The sequence below is a fragment of the Eutrigla gurnardus genome (assembly GCF_963514095.1).
Source record: "Eutrigla gurnardus genome assembly, chromosome: 17".
Classification (NCBI taxonomy): Eukaryota; Metazoa; Chordata; class Actinopteri; order Perciformes; family Triglidae; genus Eutrigla; species Eutrigla gurnardus.
Genome location: NC_139928.1, coordinates 23,342,623 through 23,360,463, shown reverse-complemented (window position 1 = coordinate 23,360,463; position 17,841 = coordinate 23,342,623). Strand labels below are relative to the sequence as shown.

The window sequence follows — 17,841 nt, the reverse complement described above, 5'->3', positions numbered from 1 at the left end:
TATCTAATCTAATCTTTAACCTACGGAAGCCAAACTGTGCCCAGCGGATCGTTTTGGGCCTGCTGTGATTTTTTTAAAATTGTCGCTTCAGATGAAATTCTAAAAAAACTCAATTTAATGGAGAAAATATGGAAGAAACATCAACCAACAGTAGAATAAAGAATAAAAAAATATAATAATTACAAACCAGTTGATCCATATATGAGCAACAGTTGACTTTCTATGACTATTTTCTTCTTCAAAGATTATTTTTGTGGCATTTTTGCCTTTTTTTTATTATTATTTGATACAGTGAAATGTAGAGAATATGAGATCAGACACAAAAATATTAAAACTCTTAAAAAGGTGCTTAAACTTTCTGGAATCACTTTACATTTTGTTAAGAAACAAACAAAAAAAAAAAAAAAATCTCAGATGAGATGATTAACCATCAGGTCTCGCTGCATAAAGAAATAAAGCGTATGTTTTCACCCTGTATTTTTAAATCAGCCAGATGTTACGATGTTATATTTACGATCTCCTCAATAATGGAAATTCAACAATATCAACTTATTGTTTTCTATCCGATATCGTCCCATCCCTGCATGCAAAGGTATCGAACCTGTGATGTGGGTTACATATGCACTCGTTTTTAATTCAAATGTTAAAGATTTAAAAAAAAAAACAGCATGATTGTTGGTTTTTTTTACTTTTTATTTTTTGCTTGCAGACAAAAAAAAAAGATATCCATGAAAGTCCAGATATAATAAATAAATTAACTACTAGAAACGTTGGCTATTAAAGCGATTTAAAGAATGGCAGAAAACGTCCACATGTCGTATAAGGATCAATAACAGAAACCAAACCACCGCTGATTGTTCTCGATGTTTGCATATCCTCCTTCACACAGGAAGAGAGAGCAGAGAAAAGCAAAATAAAAGCTTCTTTTTTCTTTTTAACCCCACATATGAAAAGTTAAAAAGTTCCCGTGGGAACCGAGACGAGATCTCGTGGTTTCTCGTCCCTAAAATATCTTCTTTAATTCTCGTGGAAAACCTGAAAGATATCGTTTTTTCGCTAGTTCACCCGTATTTGAGCAAATAAATGCACTAATATTCTTCTCTTTTTTTAAAGTGTTATTTTACTTTGGTGGCGAGGACAAAAACAAAAGGAAACACCATCTGAAAGACATAATTATCATTTTCATGCATACACCGTTGAATTCTCTAGAAAAAAGAAAACTGTCGTAAAAGTGTAAATGTCACGATCTTACCGAGTTCGTAGCTTAACTGACTGAGGTAAAGTTGCCTGTTTTTCCTGAAGTGGAGCACACATGCCTTTTTGTTGGGTTTTTTCTCTCTTTTTTTGGACACAAACAGTATTTGGGTTCATCGTCTCCCGTTCAATTCCATCAATAAATCTGCTCGTTGTTTAAAAAGTGACTGAAGTTCAAATCTGGAACATCTTCTGTTTTAAAATAGCTCTTTAATGTCGAGCTGAAGGAAAAATCCACCTCTCTAACGGCTTCCTACGTTTCCCAGAATGCCTCTGAGCAGGTTGTAACAGAGACGAGGTAAAACACTGTTTGCTGCTTTTCTTTATTTCATATCCTTATAAAGACGATACATAAGAAACTAAGTAAATATTGATTAATCTGCCCCTTATTTTCCTGATTAGTTTCTCCATGAAATGCTAAATATATCACCGATAATAGATTCCTCATTTTATTTCACAGCTTTATAAACTGAATATTTTGTATCTTTTTTCTTCAAAAGACATTAAAATGTTGATTATTTTGTCCTTTAAATGTCAGAAATAGTGATATAGATTTATATTCTTACACACTTATTTTTTTAAATATCAATATAAAGTGAATATTTTTTAGACTGTTGGTCGGACAAGACATTAAAATCTACTTAAAATGTTGATTAATCTGCACATTACTTCCATGATTAATTATGTTGTGCAGTAAAGTGAAAGGTAGATAATTTCCCAGAGCCTCAACAACATTTTTTTTTTTTTTTTTTTAGAAAAACAATATTTAATCAACCGAGATTTATAAAAAAAAAAAAAGAAGCTGGAGCGTGAGAATGTTTTATATTTGTGTTTGATACATAACTGATATAAATCCTCCGTCATGAAGGTTAAACTGGAGGAAGCAGTGATTGTCTTGTTTGTTAAACTAATATCTGAGCAGGAACAGGAAGCTTGACGGTTGTCCACCAGGGGGCGCTGATATGTTTATTTAAGCTCCTTTAATAACCTTTTAAAACAAGTGTTTATACCAGCAAATATAAAATTATTGTCACCCGTAAATATTGATTTTGACCACAAAAATCCGATATTCAGCACGTTTCTGTGTTATCGGTGAAAACGAATAATCCATATTAGAGGTTTTAAAACAACAGCTGCTCAGGTCTGGAGGTGGATTTTCCCTTTAAGCAGTTTGACTTCGTCCTACAAACTAAGTGACGTCATTGAAACTGAATGGACCCAAACACCCGCCGACGTGGAAATGATCACCATATTCAAAAGGATTCATAATAACAGTAGAACGGGTTCAGACCCGTTATATTTTATATGTCGCTCAGACTTTTAAAAATACAAAAACACAGAATGTGGAATTCAATCCAGCACTGATTTCTGATTTAAAACAAGAACTTATAAACAAGAATGGCACTAATTTGTCTATTCACAAAAAAAAACTGTACATTTAAAAAAAAAAAAAAAAAAAATGTTTTTTTTCTTTCAGAACAGCAAAAATGTTTTGGGGCGAGGACGTTCCTGTGAAAAAATGGTCCATTATTCTAAAAAAAGTTTTTTTATTAATGAGAAAACCATGCGAGGTCTCACCTCTTTTCCTTTAGAAACATTTATTTTCATTTGTAAGAAAAATGTGGTAAAAGCCGTGTTTTTGGAACTCACTCCGGCGGCGCCTCGTCCTGCTCGTCTGATTGGTCCACAGAAACAAACTACATCCTGGTGTCTGTTGTCTCAGTGCTTCTCAGCTGCATCGGGACCCAACTTCCCCGCCAGGAACAAATGCGTGGTTAACGCTGGGACGCCGTGGTGGCTTCCTGCGAGCACGTTTAGGCCCCGCCCCCCAGCTGAGAACCACTGACAGGTGTCGTCCTCCATGTTGTCTCCACGATGCTGTGGGAGTACGGAAACTCATTAGAAGAATTGTTTTTATTTTAGCCTGGCCTAAGAAACAGACAATAAAACACGTTTCACTCATCTGGGTCTCCTGTTTTTGTTGCAGCCTTTGAGCAAGGCAGTAAAAAACTCATGTGGATGAAACTCACAGAAAAAGTCCAAGTCTAACATGTTGGAAAGTCATCGTATATCAGAGTTTAACGTTTCCACGACGAGGCCGACTCACCTGCCTGCTCATGTCTGCTCGTCAGCCTGACGATGTGATTGGCTGACACCTTCAGATTCCTCCTGGATGGTTTCTTCATCCTCCTCCTCATCTTCCTCCTCCTCCTCCTCGATGCATTCGTCGTCGGTGGCCTCCTCTCCTTGTTCCTTCACCTCCATCTCTCCTTCGCTGTCTGCATGCTCCTCTGCCAACGCCTCCTCCTCCTCCTCTTCATCCTCCTCCTCCTCCCCCTCGGCCTCCTCCTCGTCGCTGAAGGGCGCCCTGCCCTCCTCCACCCTCCTGGTGGTCTCGGAGAACCAGTCCCTCACCTGCTCGTAGCTCATGCTGGACTTGGTGACCAGGTCGTCCAGGTCTTTCTCGCTGAGGGCTCGGTGTCTGAGGTAGTAGTCCTTCAGGAACGACTTCCCGGACTTCACCTGCAGGAAACCACCACCAGCTTTAATTAAAGGTTTAATGTTGCCATAGAAACAGACATCAAATTAACTGGACTCGGACCTTGATGGCGGCGGTGGCAGCGCCCCCCTGTGGGGAACGTTTGCAGGGATACGGCCGACGCGTCCTCCTGGACCAACCCCGGAACCGCTTCCTGGACTTCTTCTGGGTCTTGGCTCCGCCGTTCAGAGCCTCGTCCACCTTTTAAACACATGACACTCGTTTATTTAGGCTGAAATAAAGACGGCGTATCACTGGAGGAGGAAGACTATAAAACATGCTGGCCTCCCACCTTGCCGCTCTGGTAGAGGTAGAACCACTTCAGGTTGCTGTTCTTGCAGGCGTAGCGCGTGTCTCCGAACCAGTTGACGATGTACGTCCTCGGCAGGCCGCTGTCCTCCGCCATCTCGTCGTACTCCTCCGACGTCGGCCACTGCGAGCGCACGAAGGCCTTCTTCAGGATGTGCAGCTGCCCCGGCGTCTTCTTCAGGATCTTCCTGCTGGAGGGCGGTGTCATCGCCTGCCGCTCCGAGGACGACGCCGCGCCGGTCCTCTCGCCGTCCTCGTCGTCGTCCTCCTCCTTGGACGGCGTTTTCCGCCGCTCGGTGAACCAGGCGTCAACCTCGCGGCGCGTCAGCTTCGTCTCGGCTCGCAGGCGGCTCAGCTCCTCGTCGGACGGCGTGTCGGACTTCTGGAAGCTCGCCTCCAGGACGAGCAGCTGCTCCGGCGTCTTCTCCTTGAACTTCTGTGGCGTGAAGTCGGGGAAGGCGTGGCGGAACTTGACCCGCGGGTCGCGGGGGGATCCCGTCAGGGCGCCGGCGGACGTCGGGGAGCAGTCGCTGGCGTCGTCGCTGGAGTCGATGACGATGGTGGCGGCGTGGTCGCTGTTGTTGCTGTCGTTGAGGCTGCCGCCGCTGTTCCTTCCTCCTCCCCGTCCTCCCGGCACTTTTGGAGGCGGGGCTTCGCTCAGCAGGACGCCGTGGTGATCCTTGGAGTTCCTCTGATTGTAGCGCGTGTCGCTGAACCACTTCTTGATCGCCCGCTTGGAGAGTCTGGTGACCTGCATGAGCCGCGATATCTCCGCCTCGGTGGCGAACTGGCGCCGGCCGTAGCTCGCCTTCAGCTCCGCCAGCTGCTCCTTCGACTTCTTCGGTTTAGACGACGACGCGTCGAAGCCGAGCGCCGCGCCAGCCGACATCTCGGTCTTTGATTCCGACGTGGACGGCTCGGCGGCGGCTTTGGGCTGGTTGCCGGGGACGCCGGCGACCGTCAGGGTGATGGGCGAGGCGACGGGCAGGGCGCTCCCGTTCCCGGAGACCTGCGTGAGGACGAGGCCCGGCTGGCCCACGATCTGGCAGGTCTGGAAGATGGACTGCAGGCCGTTGGTTGCCGCGGCGATGTTGGCGGGGATGACGGTGATGGTCTGAGGGACGGTCTGCACCGTGCCGTTAAACTTCTTCCTCCTCGCCTCCTCCACCTGCAGAGAACCGGTACATTAATCAGGGTTCCTCCACCTTCTCCAAGGTCACATTCAAGCACTTCCAAGCATTTCAAGGTATATCTCCATGCTTTTCCAGCCCCTTCCAGCTGTGGTAAACTCCATATTTGTACCAATCCAATGGTCAGTATTCAGTCTACTTATTATGTCACTTGTTCATCACATTAAATGAGATGTTATTGTCCTCTAAACAACCAACATGATGTTTGGAGACAGCTTTTTACAGAAGGACCACAAATGAAAGGAAAACTAATTCCACTAACAGATCCACAGAAATATAATCACCAACTATTTTCATCATCTGTTCATCATCAAAAGTCATTTTTCATAAAGAAATGTCAGAAAATGCTGTTTTCAGTCCCTCAGATATGGAGATCTTCTTTCCTCTGTTCTATCATAGATGTCATCACATACAACACACATTTATACACCTTTATTCTACATCCAAGACCTTTCCAAACTTTGGAAACACCAAACTAAAGTGTTTTCAAGGATTTCCAGCACCGTACCGACTTCATCTCAGCGAAGAAAGACGAGTCGTGTGAATTACTGGAACTTGTGATGAATAAATGATGAAATGCAGACAAAAGGACAACCTGAAGACTAAATGTGGATTTCCAGTTAAATGACTCTTTAATGCTGCTGAAGATCATGTGATACGACAGAAAGTTCCAGACGAGCGACTCAATAAACTAAATATAATCTCTATCTTTACTTTTAACACAAATGCTTGACATCGAGTGATGAATTTCACACAGTTATTAACGTTATTATAACAAACCAAATCTAACTGATAACTGCCTGTTAGCGGCGCTTTGCAACCGTCAAACAGGAAGTGCACCGACCTCCTCCGGCGTCCAGCTGACTCCGTGTTTCAGCCTCTGAGCAGAGAACCAGACTTTGATCTGCTCCTCGCTGAACTTGGTCTGCGACGACAAGCCCATGATCTCCGACACCGACGGGTACGGGAACCTGCGACACACAAACACACATCACACGCCGAGCTGGAACCAGGGGGATTATGGGGGAACCACAGGGTTCTGTACCGAGCACCTCGCTGCTTTGCTTCATGTTGTTTTTATTTAGAATAGAACCAGGAGGAAGCGATGGATACACTCTTTAATTAAAAATACCAAAAATGAAAACAAACAAATATTAATAACAAAAAAATGCTATTTGTTATTTTAATGTTGTGTTATTGTTGTAATCTTCCCATTTGTTTGGATAAACGCTCTATAAACAATAGGATACGTTTAAATTAGTCTGATAATATGAGCTCTCCCACTGATAAACCGGTGGTTTTCTATTATAGAGAGTATTCTGCGTTTCTGCTGACTCAGCGTCTGGTTCTCGTAGAGTAGTAAAGGTCAGGTGACTGACCTGTTGTAGGCGCTGACCAGCAGGACGTTGTTGTCCATGGCCGTGTTGTAGGTGGGGATGCTGCTGATGGGGATGAGGAGCTGGGTCTGCGTCTGATTGCAGTTCTGCTGGTTCTGCAGCGCCGACAGAACCTGGGCCAGCGTCCCGGGGGGCAGCACGGCGCCGCCGCCGCCAGAGCCCCCTTTAATCTGCAGCAGGTTGGAGCTGTTGACCATGATGCTCTGCGGGACGGCGTGGACCTGCAGCGGCGCCGACACGGGGATGAGCCGGGGGCCGAGGGAGGCGGCGACGGTCATGGGGGCGGGGGACAGCGCCGGCGGCTCCTTGTTCTCATCGTCGTCCTCGTAGTCCTCGTCGCTTTCCACCTTGATGACGTCGTCGTCCGCGGCGAGCTTGTGCAAGGCAGCGGCGAACTTCTTGGGCTCCGGCCGGCTCTTGATCCTCATGATGGGCGTCTTGCTGAGGGCGATGCTCTTGCGGGACGTGTCCTCCGCCGCCTCGTCGTCCTCCATCTTGACGAAGCTGCCGTCGAAGGTGAGGTCGTTGACCGTCTGCTGGAAGACGGTCTCATTGTTCCGCTTCACCATCGTCCGTGTGAAGTTGTCCTCGCCCGGGTGGAGGCGGGCGTTGTGGGCCAGCAGGGTGTCGTAGCTGGACGGGGGGGAAACGTGGGTCAGACATGCATAGACAAGGTAAGGTTGCCATAGAAACTAAATGTTTGATGGAAGCGTTTCTGCTAGAGAAGGTACTTTAATTGGATATGAGAACAGAATTTTTTTTTTGTGAAATCTGAAATTTGAGAGGCTGAAAATTAAACGTTTAAAGGGATATTTTAAATGAATGATGTATTTGCTTTCTGGCTCCGGAGGACTTAAAGTGGGGGTTTGTAAAAACACACTACCTCTTGGTGTGGTAGTCACACTCCATGCAGACGTACGAGGTGTTGGTGACGACGTCGGGGTGCTCCGCGTCCACGTGCATGGTGAACAGGTTGAGCTCCGACGTCTGGAAGCTGCAGTACTTGCACTCGTAGCCCCCCTCCGCCGTGTTCAGGTCCAGATAGCGGTCTTCCGGCCCCCCGAAGTCGGCGTCGCCGGCGTCCCGCTCCTCCAGGGGACCGAGGGCCTCGGAGGAGGAGACGGTCGCCACGCCGTTGCTGTCCTCCGGCTCGGCGGCGACATCCTCCATCTCCTGGTCTGAGTCCAGTCCGGCGGACTCTCCTCGTGGGGGGACCATGCAGGGGGTGGTGGTCTTCCTCCTGCTCGCCATCCTGAGCGTCTAGTGTCTAGCAGAGAGTCAACGCCCGTCTCAGTGCGAGTCCTGCTGTCGCTCCATAAAGTACGACGTCCTCGGCAGAAATGTGTCCTCTGTTGTCTTCAATTCCTGAAAACAGAACAAATGAGCTCATGTGGTGTGTTCAGGTACAATCAGGTAAAAATGATCAACACAGCTGGAACAATGGGACAGGAAAATATCACGAAAGGAATCATGAATGGAAAGGTAGATAGAATAATTCTTAAATAATGATTATATTATAAATATCATATATTATAATTATAGTTACTGATCACATGTTGAGGTGTTTGGAAAGCTTACGAAAATTACAAATTTCGAGGTCATGTTGGGTTTCATACGTTCATTTACAGTGGGGGACTTTGGGATAATAACTAGTTCTAAAGGGGCGAGGCAGGTTCACCACTTTACTACTGTGTGTAATTAAAAGTCCCTGTGATGCACCGATTATAGTTATCTTATAACATTTATACTCTTATTGATATTTCATTTAAATAAATAGTGTTTGGTTTTAAGTGACAGATACGAGTACATTTAGTGATGTTGGTAAATGAGAAGAATTAGGCAAAGATTCATTGATGATACATGACCGCACCTTTGGGTGCTAGCTTTTTTAGGTCAATACTCCTGTTTGATGCTGCTGCCCCTGCCTTTGAGCAAGCTGAACAAACTGTGCTCGTTTCTCAAACTCTGAGGCTGCAGCAGCAAAATGCACTTCCTGCCCGCACGCGCACACACACGCGCACACAGAAAAGGCACGTTAACCAACCCCGGTCTTCTCCGCCGCATCACAAATAAACGGAGAAAGAGGAGCGACAACAAACGCAGCAGCAGCAGCACCGTGCTAGTTAGCGGTTAGCTCGCTGTTAGCTAGCTAGCTAGCTGGCTAGCCGACCGTTGCGACTCCGCGAGCGGCGGCGGCCGTGAGGTCCGCGCGCACACACAACCGATAACAGCCCGCTCACCCCCCGGTACGCGTTTACCTGGTGAATCGGCCGCCGTTTGCCCGCATCTCGTGATGACGAAATGGCTAGCTTAGCTTAGCGGCTGTAGCTTCGTAGCTCCGCTGGCTCGGGTGTGTTGATGCGCAGTCTTCCGCCTTTTACCCGAAGACACCACCGAGGATCCCATCGGCTTCAGCCCGAACTACGGAGCCACTCTGACGGCCGGAAGGGGGGCTCAACTACCGCCTGTTAGCTCCGGTCTCCGCGGGCACCGCCACGGCTCGCATCGCTTACTCGAATGAAAAAAGGACAGTATGACAAAAAAAGAGGCAACGGTAGTTCACCAAATCTGACGATGGCCATTTTTTCATACCCGACGCTGCTAGCTAGCAGGGGCCGGGAGAACTTCCGGTTTGACTGTTTTCAAAATAAAGTCAAATTTAAATTTATTTATTTACTCTTCCCAGCCATATTCGCAATGCCAACAGTCAGTAAGTATTATTATTATTATCAATATTATAAAAAGAATAAAGAAATGCAAACATAAATCACATTAATCCAGAAATTTAATACATTGAGAAGGACCAGACAAGCAACATGCTTATAAAATCCTGCTCCTACTTTACATCATGTCATAAAAAAAAACCAAATATGTATGCTTTATACATAAACAGTACAATTCTATGATTACCTACAACAGTACACTTGTGTTTGATCAATGATCAGACTCAGTTGTACCCTTTCTCTATATTGCTAAAACAGAATTTTCTTTTATCTTTTTTTTAAAATAGTAAATAAAAACCAAAAAGTGGACTGATGGAAGTACGAAGAACTTTGACTGAAGTTGAGTTAGAAATACTCTGTTACAAGTTAAAAAACAAACCAAAAAACTTATTGATTACATAAATATATTTAAACGTACCAAAAGTAAAAGAACTCATTATGCAGAATGGCCCATTTCAGATATATTATAGTATACAATTATAATTGCAGATGCATTCAATTTAATGCTGCAGTTGGTAAAGATGGGGCATATTTCACATCAATTATACCGCTGAGTAGTTTGATCCAGTATTGTCATGATTTATTAAGTGGATATATATTTTGAAATTATTTTAATATCCAAAGTAATTGTAAGGAACGCTCTCAGATAAAGTAAAATATTCTTCACTGTAGTATATACAGGGTGTTAAACTATCACTATCCTATAAATATGTTAATTAGACCTTAAATTAAAAACAATACATGAATTGATGGGAAACTAAATGTATTAGGGATTATTAAAGTAAATCATCTCTTCTTTTTTAACATGTAAATATATTGTATTGATTGATTTTATTCCATGTTTATACTCCAAATACCTTAAATTGTGTGTTATGCATTTTGTTTTGTCCCCAATTAATTTATATTTCAAGCATTTATTTTGAAGGCGTGAAGCGGAAACGACCGTTGGTGAACGAACGTCAATTTGACAGATGTATTCTTGTACGTCATTACGTCATGGACGGACGTCAGGAGTGTTCCAACTGTACTATCAGTGAAGGAGGCCGAGTCTGTGTACTGATGTAGTTATGCAAGAAGTTCCAGTCACACTGTGTTCAACTTTGGTTTATTGTTTACAGTCATGGAAGAAGTACTCAGACAGTGTACTTGACTAAAAGTACTAGTACTACAAGTATTATATATATATATATATATATATATATTCGATTGCCCAGACTCCTGCAGTCTGAAGCTTTTGGCCCGTTGAGGCTCGTTCAGCAGCAGAAAGCAGAAGTCTCAACTTTCACTTCCTGTTTGACACGCTTCCCATCAGGCAGCGTCCAACAAATGGAGTTTTCGCACGTGTACACAGAAGTATTTTTCCTCAAACCAACCCTTGTTCACCGCTGTGCTCTGGCCCGGGGGTTCGATGCCTCAGCCTCACTCGGGGCACCTTGGCGGCTGCCTCCTCGGGAGGCTGACCACGGTACCCGTTCCTCGCTGCTGCCACTTCCTCTCCTCATCTGCAGTTTCACTCAGATGTTTTGATGTTTGAATAAAGACCGCAGCATCCTGTCCTTACAGCTTCACTTTCGTTGATCATCACAGCAGCCAAACGAGACACAGGTGACCTGTGTCGTCTGCCGACTACATTTTAATAACACTGAAGGCATAAGTAATAATTTTAAATAAAAAGAATTAAGACAAATATGTTTTTTTTTAAATATTGTTCTACCCAGAATTTTAACATGAAGGCCTCAGGGCTGTTTATTATGAGCTTTCCTCATTTGTTTGATATCAATATATGTATGTATGTAGAATTATACAAATTAATACTGGCACGATCTAAAAAATGTAACTTTAAATGATAAAAAAAGTGCCGAGGGTCCCTACCTTAGATGTCTTCTTCTTTTACACACTGTAGAAGAAGAATGTCTACTGCAGCCAATCAATCACTTCCATTCACCAATGAAGTCACAAAGTCTTTATTTCATAATGTGCAGGATAAAAAGCTTCATATTCAAACTATTAAAACACACAGAGGTGACATACCATAAAATTAAACAGTTGATAAAAATGTTGTGGCACTTAAAATAAATCATATTTAAATTGGAATAATTGATTATGTATTTGCTGTTGTTACTAAATCATTGGCGTTTGAAGTGAATATTTATGATTAATTTAAACTCGAGACAGCAGCTACAGATATTTGTCAGTACTGTCTTCCCATTTCACACATTAATACCCGTACTTAGCATGAATATTTCACTGTATTTTAAAAATGTAATTTATGTACAATCAGGTTGTTATAAAACACCACGTTAAACACAAGACAAACATTTAAAAGTTAACCTTGACTTTGTTTAAAAATCCGCCCACCTACATGAGCAATGTATTTATAGATCGTCACTTCAAATCACAGTTTTATCATTATCTACATTCTTCTACACTGTGAGACACCACAACCACAAACAAGATGTATTGTAATTGTTGAGAATTAATAAGTGCTGATTGAGGTTTTTTTTTAAAGATTTTTCTGGCGTAGACGCCTTTTATTAGCAGTGGACAGATAAGAAAGACGGGAGAGGGGGGGGGGGGGGGGGGGGGGGTGTGACACGCAGCAAAGGACCTCCGGCGGGATTCGAACCGGGGTCGGCCCCGTACTTACATACATGGCCAGCGATCTAACCACTCGGCCACCTGCGCGCCTTGAGTTTGTTCTTTTTAATGGATCTCATGTTGCTCCGTTAGATCGGACTTTATTGAACTTCTTCTTATTATTATTGACAGGGATTCAATCACAGAGGGGGGGTGAATACCGATCGTTTTCCGTTAGTTTTCAGAGTTACAAACGGCTAAATATTGAACTTCAAACCCAGTTCCCATAACACCTGGCAGTTTTCCTCAAAGACGTTCCTTTTTTTAATCTTATAGAAGTACTTTCTAAAATTAAATGTCCCCTTTTAATGTCTAATCCCAGAGAAGGTGTTCGTTCATCGATGGCACGGTGAGTCTTGATGTACTGATTATTTGTCGTCTCACTGTACTTCCTTCTCCTCCAGGAGGACGGTGACCTCGGGGTTGACCTCGGGGTTGACCTCGGGCTTGACCGGGGTGGCTGCAGAGATCAACAGATGTTTGATTTTACAGCAGATACTACACACATAGGGAGCTTATTTTATTCAACTTTATGGACTTTTGGGTTTCCTCCTCCAGATTGTAAAAATATAAACATCATTATCACACAAATACTCAAAACTTCAGGAGTAAAATGTACAATTCTATAGAATCCATAGGAGAGAAAAGAGAGGTACTTACTGGGACCAGTAAGTGGTTTATCTGTTAAAAAAAGAACTACAAGTTAGAACACCTTTGTTAATCTTTGAATTATTATAATGTATTGATGTATTTATTTTCAATGTCAGGGAATGCTCTGTTGTGTTAAAAAATAAAGAACTATTTTTTTGTCCATTGTGACATTTTCAGAGTAGTCCATACAGGATATATATGACATTATTCAGTATTTTTCTCTTTAAAAACATCAAATGGAAAGATCAACACCAACAACAACCAGTTTGATCATTTAATGGTTGGCATGGTTACAGGATCTCACCACAACGTCCCCATCAACAAAACGGACAGAGATACTTACCGGAGTCTCCAGACTCGTTGCTGCTGAGGGAGGGATCGGATCCTGAGGAGAAAAGACAATCCCTTTAGGTGTTTTTACCAAGGCAGCAGCAGCAGAGCAGCTTTCTATTCACCATCAATTCATGTTTACAGAAACCATCACATTTAACTTGAGTTGAAGTGAGATTCCTGAAAACAATGTGTCTAACACACTGTTATACTATGTGTAGACTTTCACAAGGCTTTAAAGGGGGCGTTACCTTGGCGACGGCGAGCTGAAGCCGTTACCTCTTTAAAGCCACCAGACTCCATTAACAAATACAGCAATATTACCTCAGAGCTGCTGGTGGTCACCGCTTACTAGCTCCTGTGTTCTCAAATAAGAATCAGTGTTTTTTAAATGGAGTCTGGTGGATTGAAGAGGGCGTATATAATGGCTTTAGTTTATCGGCGTGAAGGTAAAATAATATAGCGTGCAATCAGACTGATATTAAAGTATCTGCTGTCGGTACAACAACCCCACCTCACACCACCACACCTTCCCTTTAACAGAAATACAGCAGTTACCTCGTTGGGTTGGTTTTCCAGGTCTGCACAATCCTGTAAAGAAACATTCACACAGTGAGCGTGAGTGGAGACAATGTCGTGGTGTAAATCTGCATCAGTCCTTCTATTAGCCCAGACCTTTATATACAGGACAGTGGAAACTCCACTGGGAAGCTCCCAGTACAACTGGGTGAGACTGTGAGCTCAGTGGATTCATGATAATAACCAGGATGGACTTCTGAACAGCAAAGAAGTCCAGCACTAAAAGTAACAGCTGACCTTTGACCTGATAATGAATCTTAACTGCGCTGCATCGAACATTAATCATTAATATTAAATACACAATAATTCCACTTCGCCGGTATCGTCTTGTAGGACGACGATGATAGTTGAACTTACTGGTTTTCTTATACAAGACCAGACCCAGGACCAGACCCAGACCCAGGACCAGACCCAGGACCAGGACCAGGCCCACGCCTGCGCCTACTGCCAACCAGAAGGTGGGTGGGCTACCAGGAAGCGTATGATCTAAAAACACGAAACATATTCACTGTCGTTTTCCATTCAGGCCACTTTTCACCATCATTTCTTTTTGTTAGGTTTCATTTAATAATCTTTCTCGTGTGTTATAGCGTTTTTTAGAAGCCTAAGAAACAACTAGACATGTTATAAATGTGGTTAAAGCGTTTTTTAGAAGCCTAAGAAACAACTAGACATGTTATAAATGTGGTTAAAGCGTTTTTTAGAAGCCTAAGAAACAACTAGACATGTTATAAATGTGGTTAAAGCGGTTTTAGAAGCCTAAGAAACAACTAGACATGTTATAAATGTGGTTAAAGCGTTTTTTAGAAACCTAAGAAACAACTAGACATGTTATAAATGTGGTTAAAGCGTTTTTTAGAACCCTAAGAAACAACTAGACATGTTATAAATGTGGTTAAAGCGGTTTTAGAAGCCTAAGAAACAACTAGACATGTTATAAATGTGGTTAAAGCGTTTTTAAAAAACCTAAGAAACAACTAATTCATAATTAATTTGATAATTAAAGATGAATTTCTTACCCCACTCCCTCTCAAGATGTAGGCTGGATGCTTTGTGCTTCACTTCGCAGGTGTACGTGGACTCGTCCGTCTTTAAGATCTCCACGCTGTCTCTTCTCTGGAAGGTGCCGTCTCCGTTCGGTCGCGTCCCCGAGGAGACCAACCCGTCCTCCCGAGTCACGACGCGGTCGTTCCTTTTGATCAGCAGGAGGATCTCTTTGGGGTAGAAACCCGTGGCCAGGCACGTCAGGACCACGTTCTTGTCAACTTTGGCCTTCGTTGAGAACAGGAACACCTCTGGAGGAGCTTGGAGACAGAAACCACAAGGTGAGTCCTGGCAGGGTTTCACCTTTGACCCTAGCCGCATCACACATCATACTTACTGGCTTTTTTAAGCTCCGTGTTCTCATACACCATGAACTTGGTCAGCCACTCCATGCACTCTTTCTCCAGGTAGCCTTTGGTGTATTCCTTCAGCACCGAGACATCGTCCCACTTCCTCTTGGTCTGCAGCGCCGCTTCCACCGGGGCCACCCACACCGAGTGGCTGTCGTCGAACGACAGGAAGTCCTGTCCGTCGTAGCTGTAGCGGTCGACGCCGCGGGAGAACGTCAGACTGCCGTTGGGCTGCATCTTACCCTCACAGCCGTGCATCCACTGGAGAACATGCATGTCTGAGAGCAGACAGGATTAGAAATGTGAATAAAATATTAATAAACAGGCCATAAAAACAATGTAGTTTAGTTATAAAATGTCTGAATGACAGAAGAAGGAATGGAACTGTACAGGGTTCCTCCACCTTCTCCACAGCCACATTCAAGCACTTTCCAAGCATTTCAAGGTGCATTTCCAGCCCCTTCCAGCTGTGTTAAACTCCATCTTTGTACCAATCCAATGGTCAGTATTCAGTCTACTTATTATGTCACTTGTTCATCACATTAAATGAGATGTTATTGTCCTCTAAACAACCAACATGATGTTTGGAGACAGCTTTTTACAGAAGGACCACAAATGAAAGGAAAACTAATTCCACTAACAGATCCACAGAAATATAATCACCAACTATTTTCATCATCTGTTCATCATCAAAAGTCATTTTTCATAAAGAAATGTCAGGAAATGCTGTTTTCAGTCCCTCAGATATGGAGATCTTCTTTTCTCTGTTCTATCATAGATGTCATCACATACAACACACATTTCAAGACCTTTATTCTACATCCAAGCACTTTTCAAACCTCGGAAACACCACACTCAAGTGTTTTCAAGGATTTCCAGCCCCTATGAACCTGGTAGAAGTGGCGTACCCGTGTTGTTCTGCCTCATCCGGTCCTTCAGGATGTCGATGTTGACCTTGAACCACAGCTGCTTGCTCTGGCGGGAGTGGGTGCCTTTCTCCCAGTAGTCTGAAGACAGCTGGTCCCTCATCCAGTCCTGCCGGGGAACCTTCACCGGGTTGTCGCTGTCGAAGTAGTCGATCATCTTGTTGTCCAGCAAACCCATGGCCGTGAACTCATGGAGGCCGTTGAGTCCGGAGGGAGGTTTGGAGAAGGCCGTGTAGATGTAGGTGAGGGAATGAGTCTCTGAGAGTCACACAGATATTCATCAGAATACATGTTCAAGTAGTAAAACACCAAAAGTAATAAAGTAAAACGTTACCATGAATATGAGAGTGTGAAGTATCTAGAGCTGGATCAGAAAAACAAACAAAACAAATCAGCCTGGCCCATCCTCTCAGAGATATGCTAACAATGTGCACTTCAAAATAATGCGAAAATAATTCACAATATTATCTTGATAATAACAATAATGGGAATCACGTCACCTTACATGTTGTTAGGAAACAAATATTCATTCAGTACATCACAGACAGGACACGGCTTTAAAAACAATTAATCACACAATAAATAACGACTTTTTATTTATCAAATACAGGAAATGTGTTCTTAAACGCCACTTACGCAGTTTTCATGAAGATTCTGGCATTCACCAATGTTTTCTTACGTAAAAGCATACGTTTGTGTTTTCTTCTATTCTACAGGGTCAGAATACTGTAGGATTTAAATTATAATATATATTTAGATCATTTTTAATCTTTTGTTCATTATATTACAGAGCATGATGACGTTAGTTTTTCTTGGCGAACTTTGTTCAGAACAAATTGTCCTCCTCCAACCGGTTTATCGTCTTTTAGGACTTTTTCTTACATATTTAGTGTCGGTGGCTGAACCGGTTTGACAGACGTCATGATGACTTCATAACAACTTTTTTTTTTACATTTCTTTACGTGTGACGTGTTTAACCTTTCAATCCTTTGACACTTTGGAAAAACGCGTCTCGTTAACGTTAACTAACTCAAACTAACAACTAACAGAAAGGCGAATTTTAAATGCGTCACAACTTTTTTACTTTCGATTCCACCCTTTATGTTGGTGACGGGATCCCGGGAACGTGTCGTACAGACGGTAACTCACCGGCGTTCACCGTCAGTCCGGTCGCCAGGAGGACGAGCACGGAGATGAAGTCCATGTTTCCCCGAAACCAGAACCTTCTGGAGGCTTGAAATGAGCTTTTATCCGGTAAAAGTCGCGGCTCTGCTCGGCGGCTCCGCGCGCTGCTGCTTCCGTCTTCTGTCTCTGCCTGGTGCGTTCAGGGGCGGCTCGGAAACCACGCCGACGTCTCGCAGGGTAGATCCTCAGACTTTGTTTTATTTGACGCAACCAGAACGATTCAAACCTCGTTTTAACTTCCAACGGGCATCAGTTATTATTATTATTATTATTATTATTATTATTATTATTATTATTATTATTATTATTATTATTATTATTATTATTATTATTATTTAAATGCAGACCTTTCACAGATGTATTGGTACAAGAACCACTAGATGTATCCCGGAAGGAACCAGAGCAAGTACAAAAAATAACGGCTATTTCAGATTTACAAGCATCAGTGAACGCACCACGGCTGCAACTTCCTGGTTATCGGATCTGTTTACGGTTTGTTGACCAAGTTTAGGAAGAACTTTCTGTAGTGTAACATTTGTTATTGTATCAGACAAATTCAAATCAAATATGAAAAATAATGTTAAATTACAAATGAATACATGTTTACAACGCAGTGTAAATATGACAAATAACATATTCCCCACCCTTATATTGTATATTTAAATCTGTTGGATTAGGATTACATGTATCTGAAACATTCATTATATGAAAATATACTGTTATTAAG

The 17,841-nt window shown here is 43.1% G+C and overlaps 2 protein-coding genes across 4 annotated transcripts; both read right to left on the bottom strand.

Annotated features, from left to right (window-relative positions):
- Positions 1–385: 385 nt before the first annotated feature.
- LOC311028357 (zinc fingers and homeoboxes protein 1-like) lies at positions 386–9,320 on the bottom strand. Of its 2 annotated transcripts, none has more exons than XM_084032869.1 (8): positions 8,948–9,320; positions 7,573–8,054; positions 6,672–7,322; positions 6,137–6,263; positions 4,086–5,270; positions 3,857–3,994; positions 3,362–3,777; positions 386–3,132 (listed from the first exon to the last, which is right to left on the bottom strand). In XM_084032869.1, exons 2-7 carry the CDS (start codon positions 7,938–7,940, stop codon positions 3,370–3,372), a joined length of 2,877 nt encoding a protein of 958 aa, XP_083888995.1. In that variant the 5' UTR covers positions 7,941–8,054; positions 8,948–9,320; the 3' UTR covers positions 386–3,132; positions 3,362–3,369. The 2 variants fall into 2 exon arrangements, with proteins under 2 accessions (XP_083888995.1, XP_083888994.1); XM_084032868.1 differs by having other exon boundaries at positions 2,521–3,132; positions 3,346–3,777.
- A 2,040-nt stretch (positions 9,321–11,360) lies between these two features.
- LOC311027690 (H-2 class I histocompatibility antigen, Q10 alpha chain-like) lies at positions 11,361–17,269 on the bottom strand. 2 transcript variants are annotated; one of them, XM_084031823.1, is made up of 10 exons: positions 17,079–17,269; positions 16,264–16,293; positions 15,912–16,187; positions 14,991–15,281; positions 14,629–14,913; positions 13,967–14,095; positions 13,589–13,621; positions 13,044–13,085; positions 12,710–12,730; positions 11,361–12,509 (listed from the first exon to the last, which is right to left on the bottom strand). In XM_084031823.1, exons 1-10 carry the CDS (start codon positions 17,131–17,133, stop codon positions 12,430–12,432), a joined length of 1,242 nt encoding a protein of 413 aa, XP_083887949.1. In that variant the 5' UTR covers positions 17,134–17,269; the 3' UTR covers positions 11,361–12,429. The 2 variants fall into 2 exon arrangements, with proteins under 2 accessions (XP_083887949.1, XP_083887950.1); XM_084031824.1 differs by lacking the exon at positions 16,264–16,293.
- Positions 17,270–17,841: the final 572 nt, after the last annotated feature.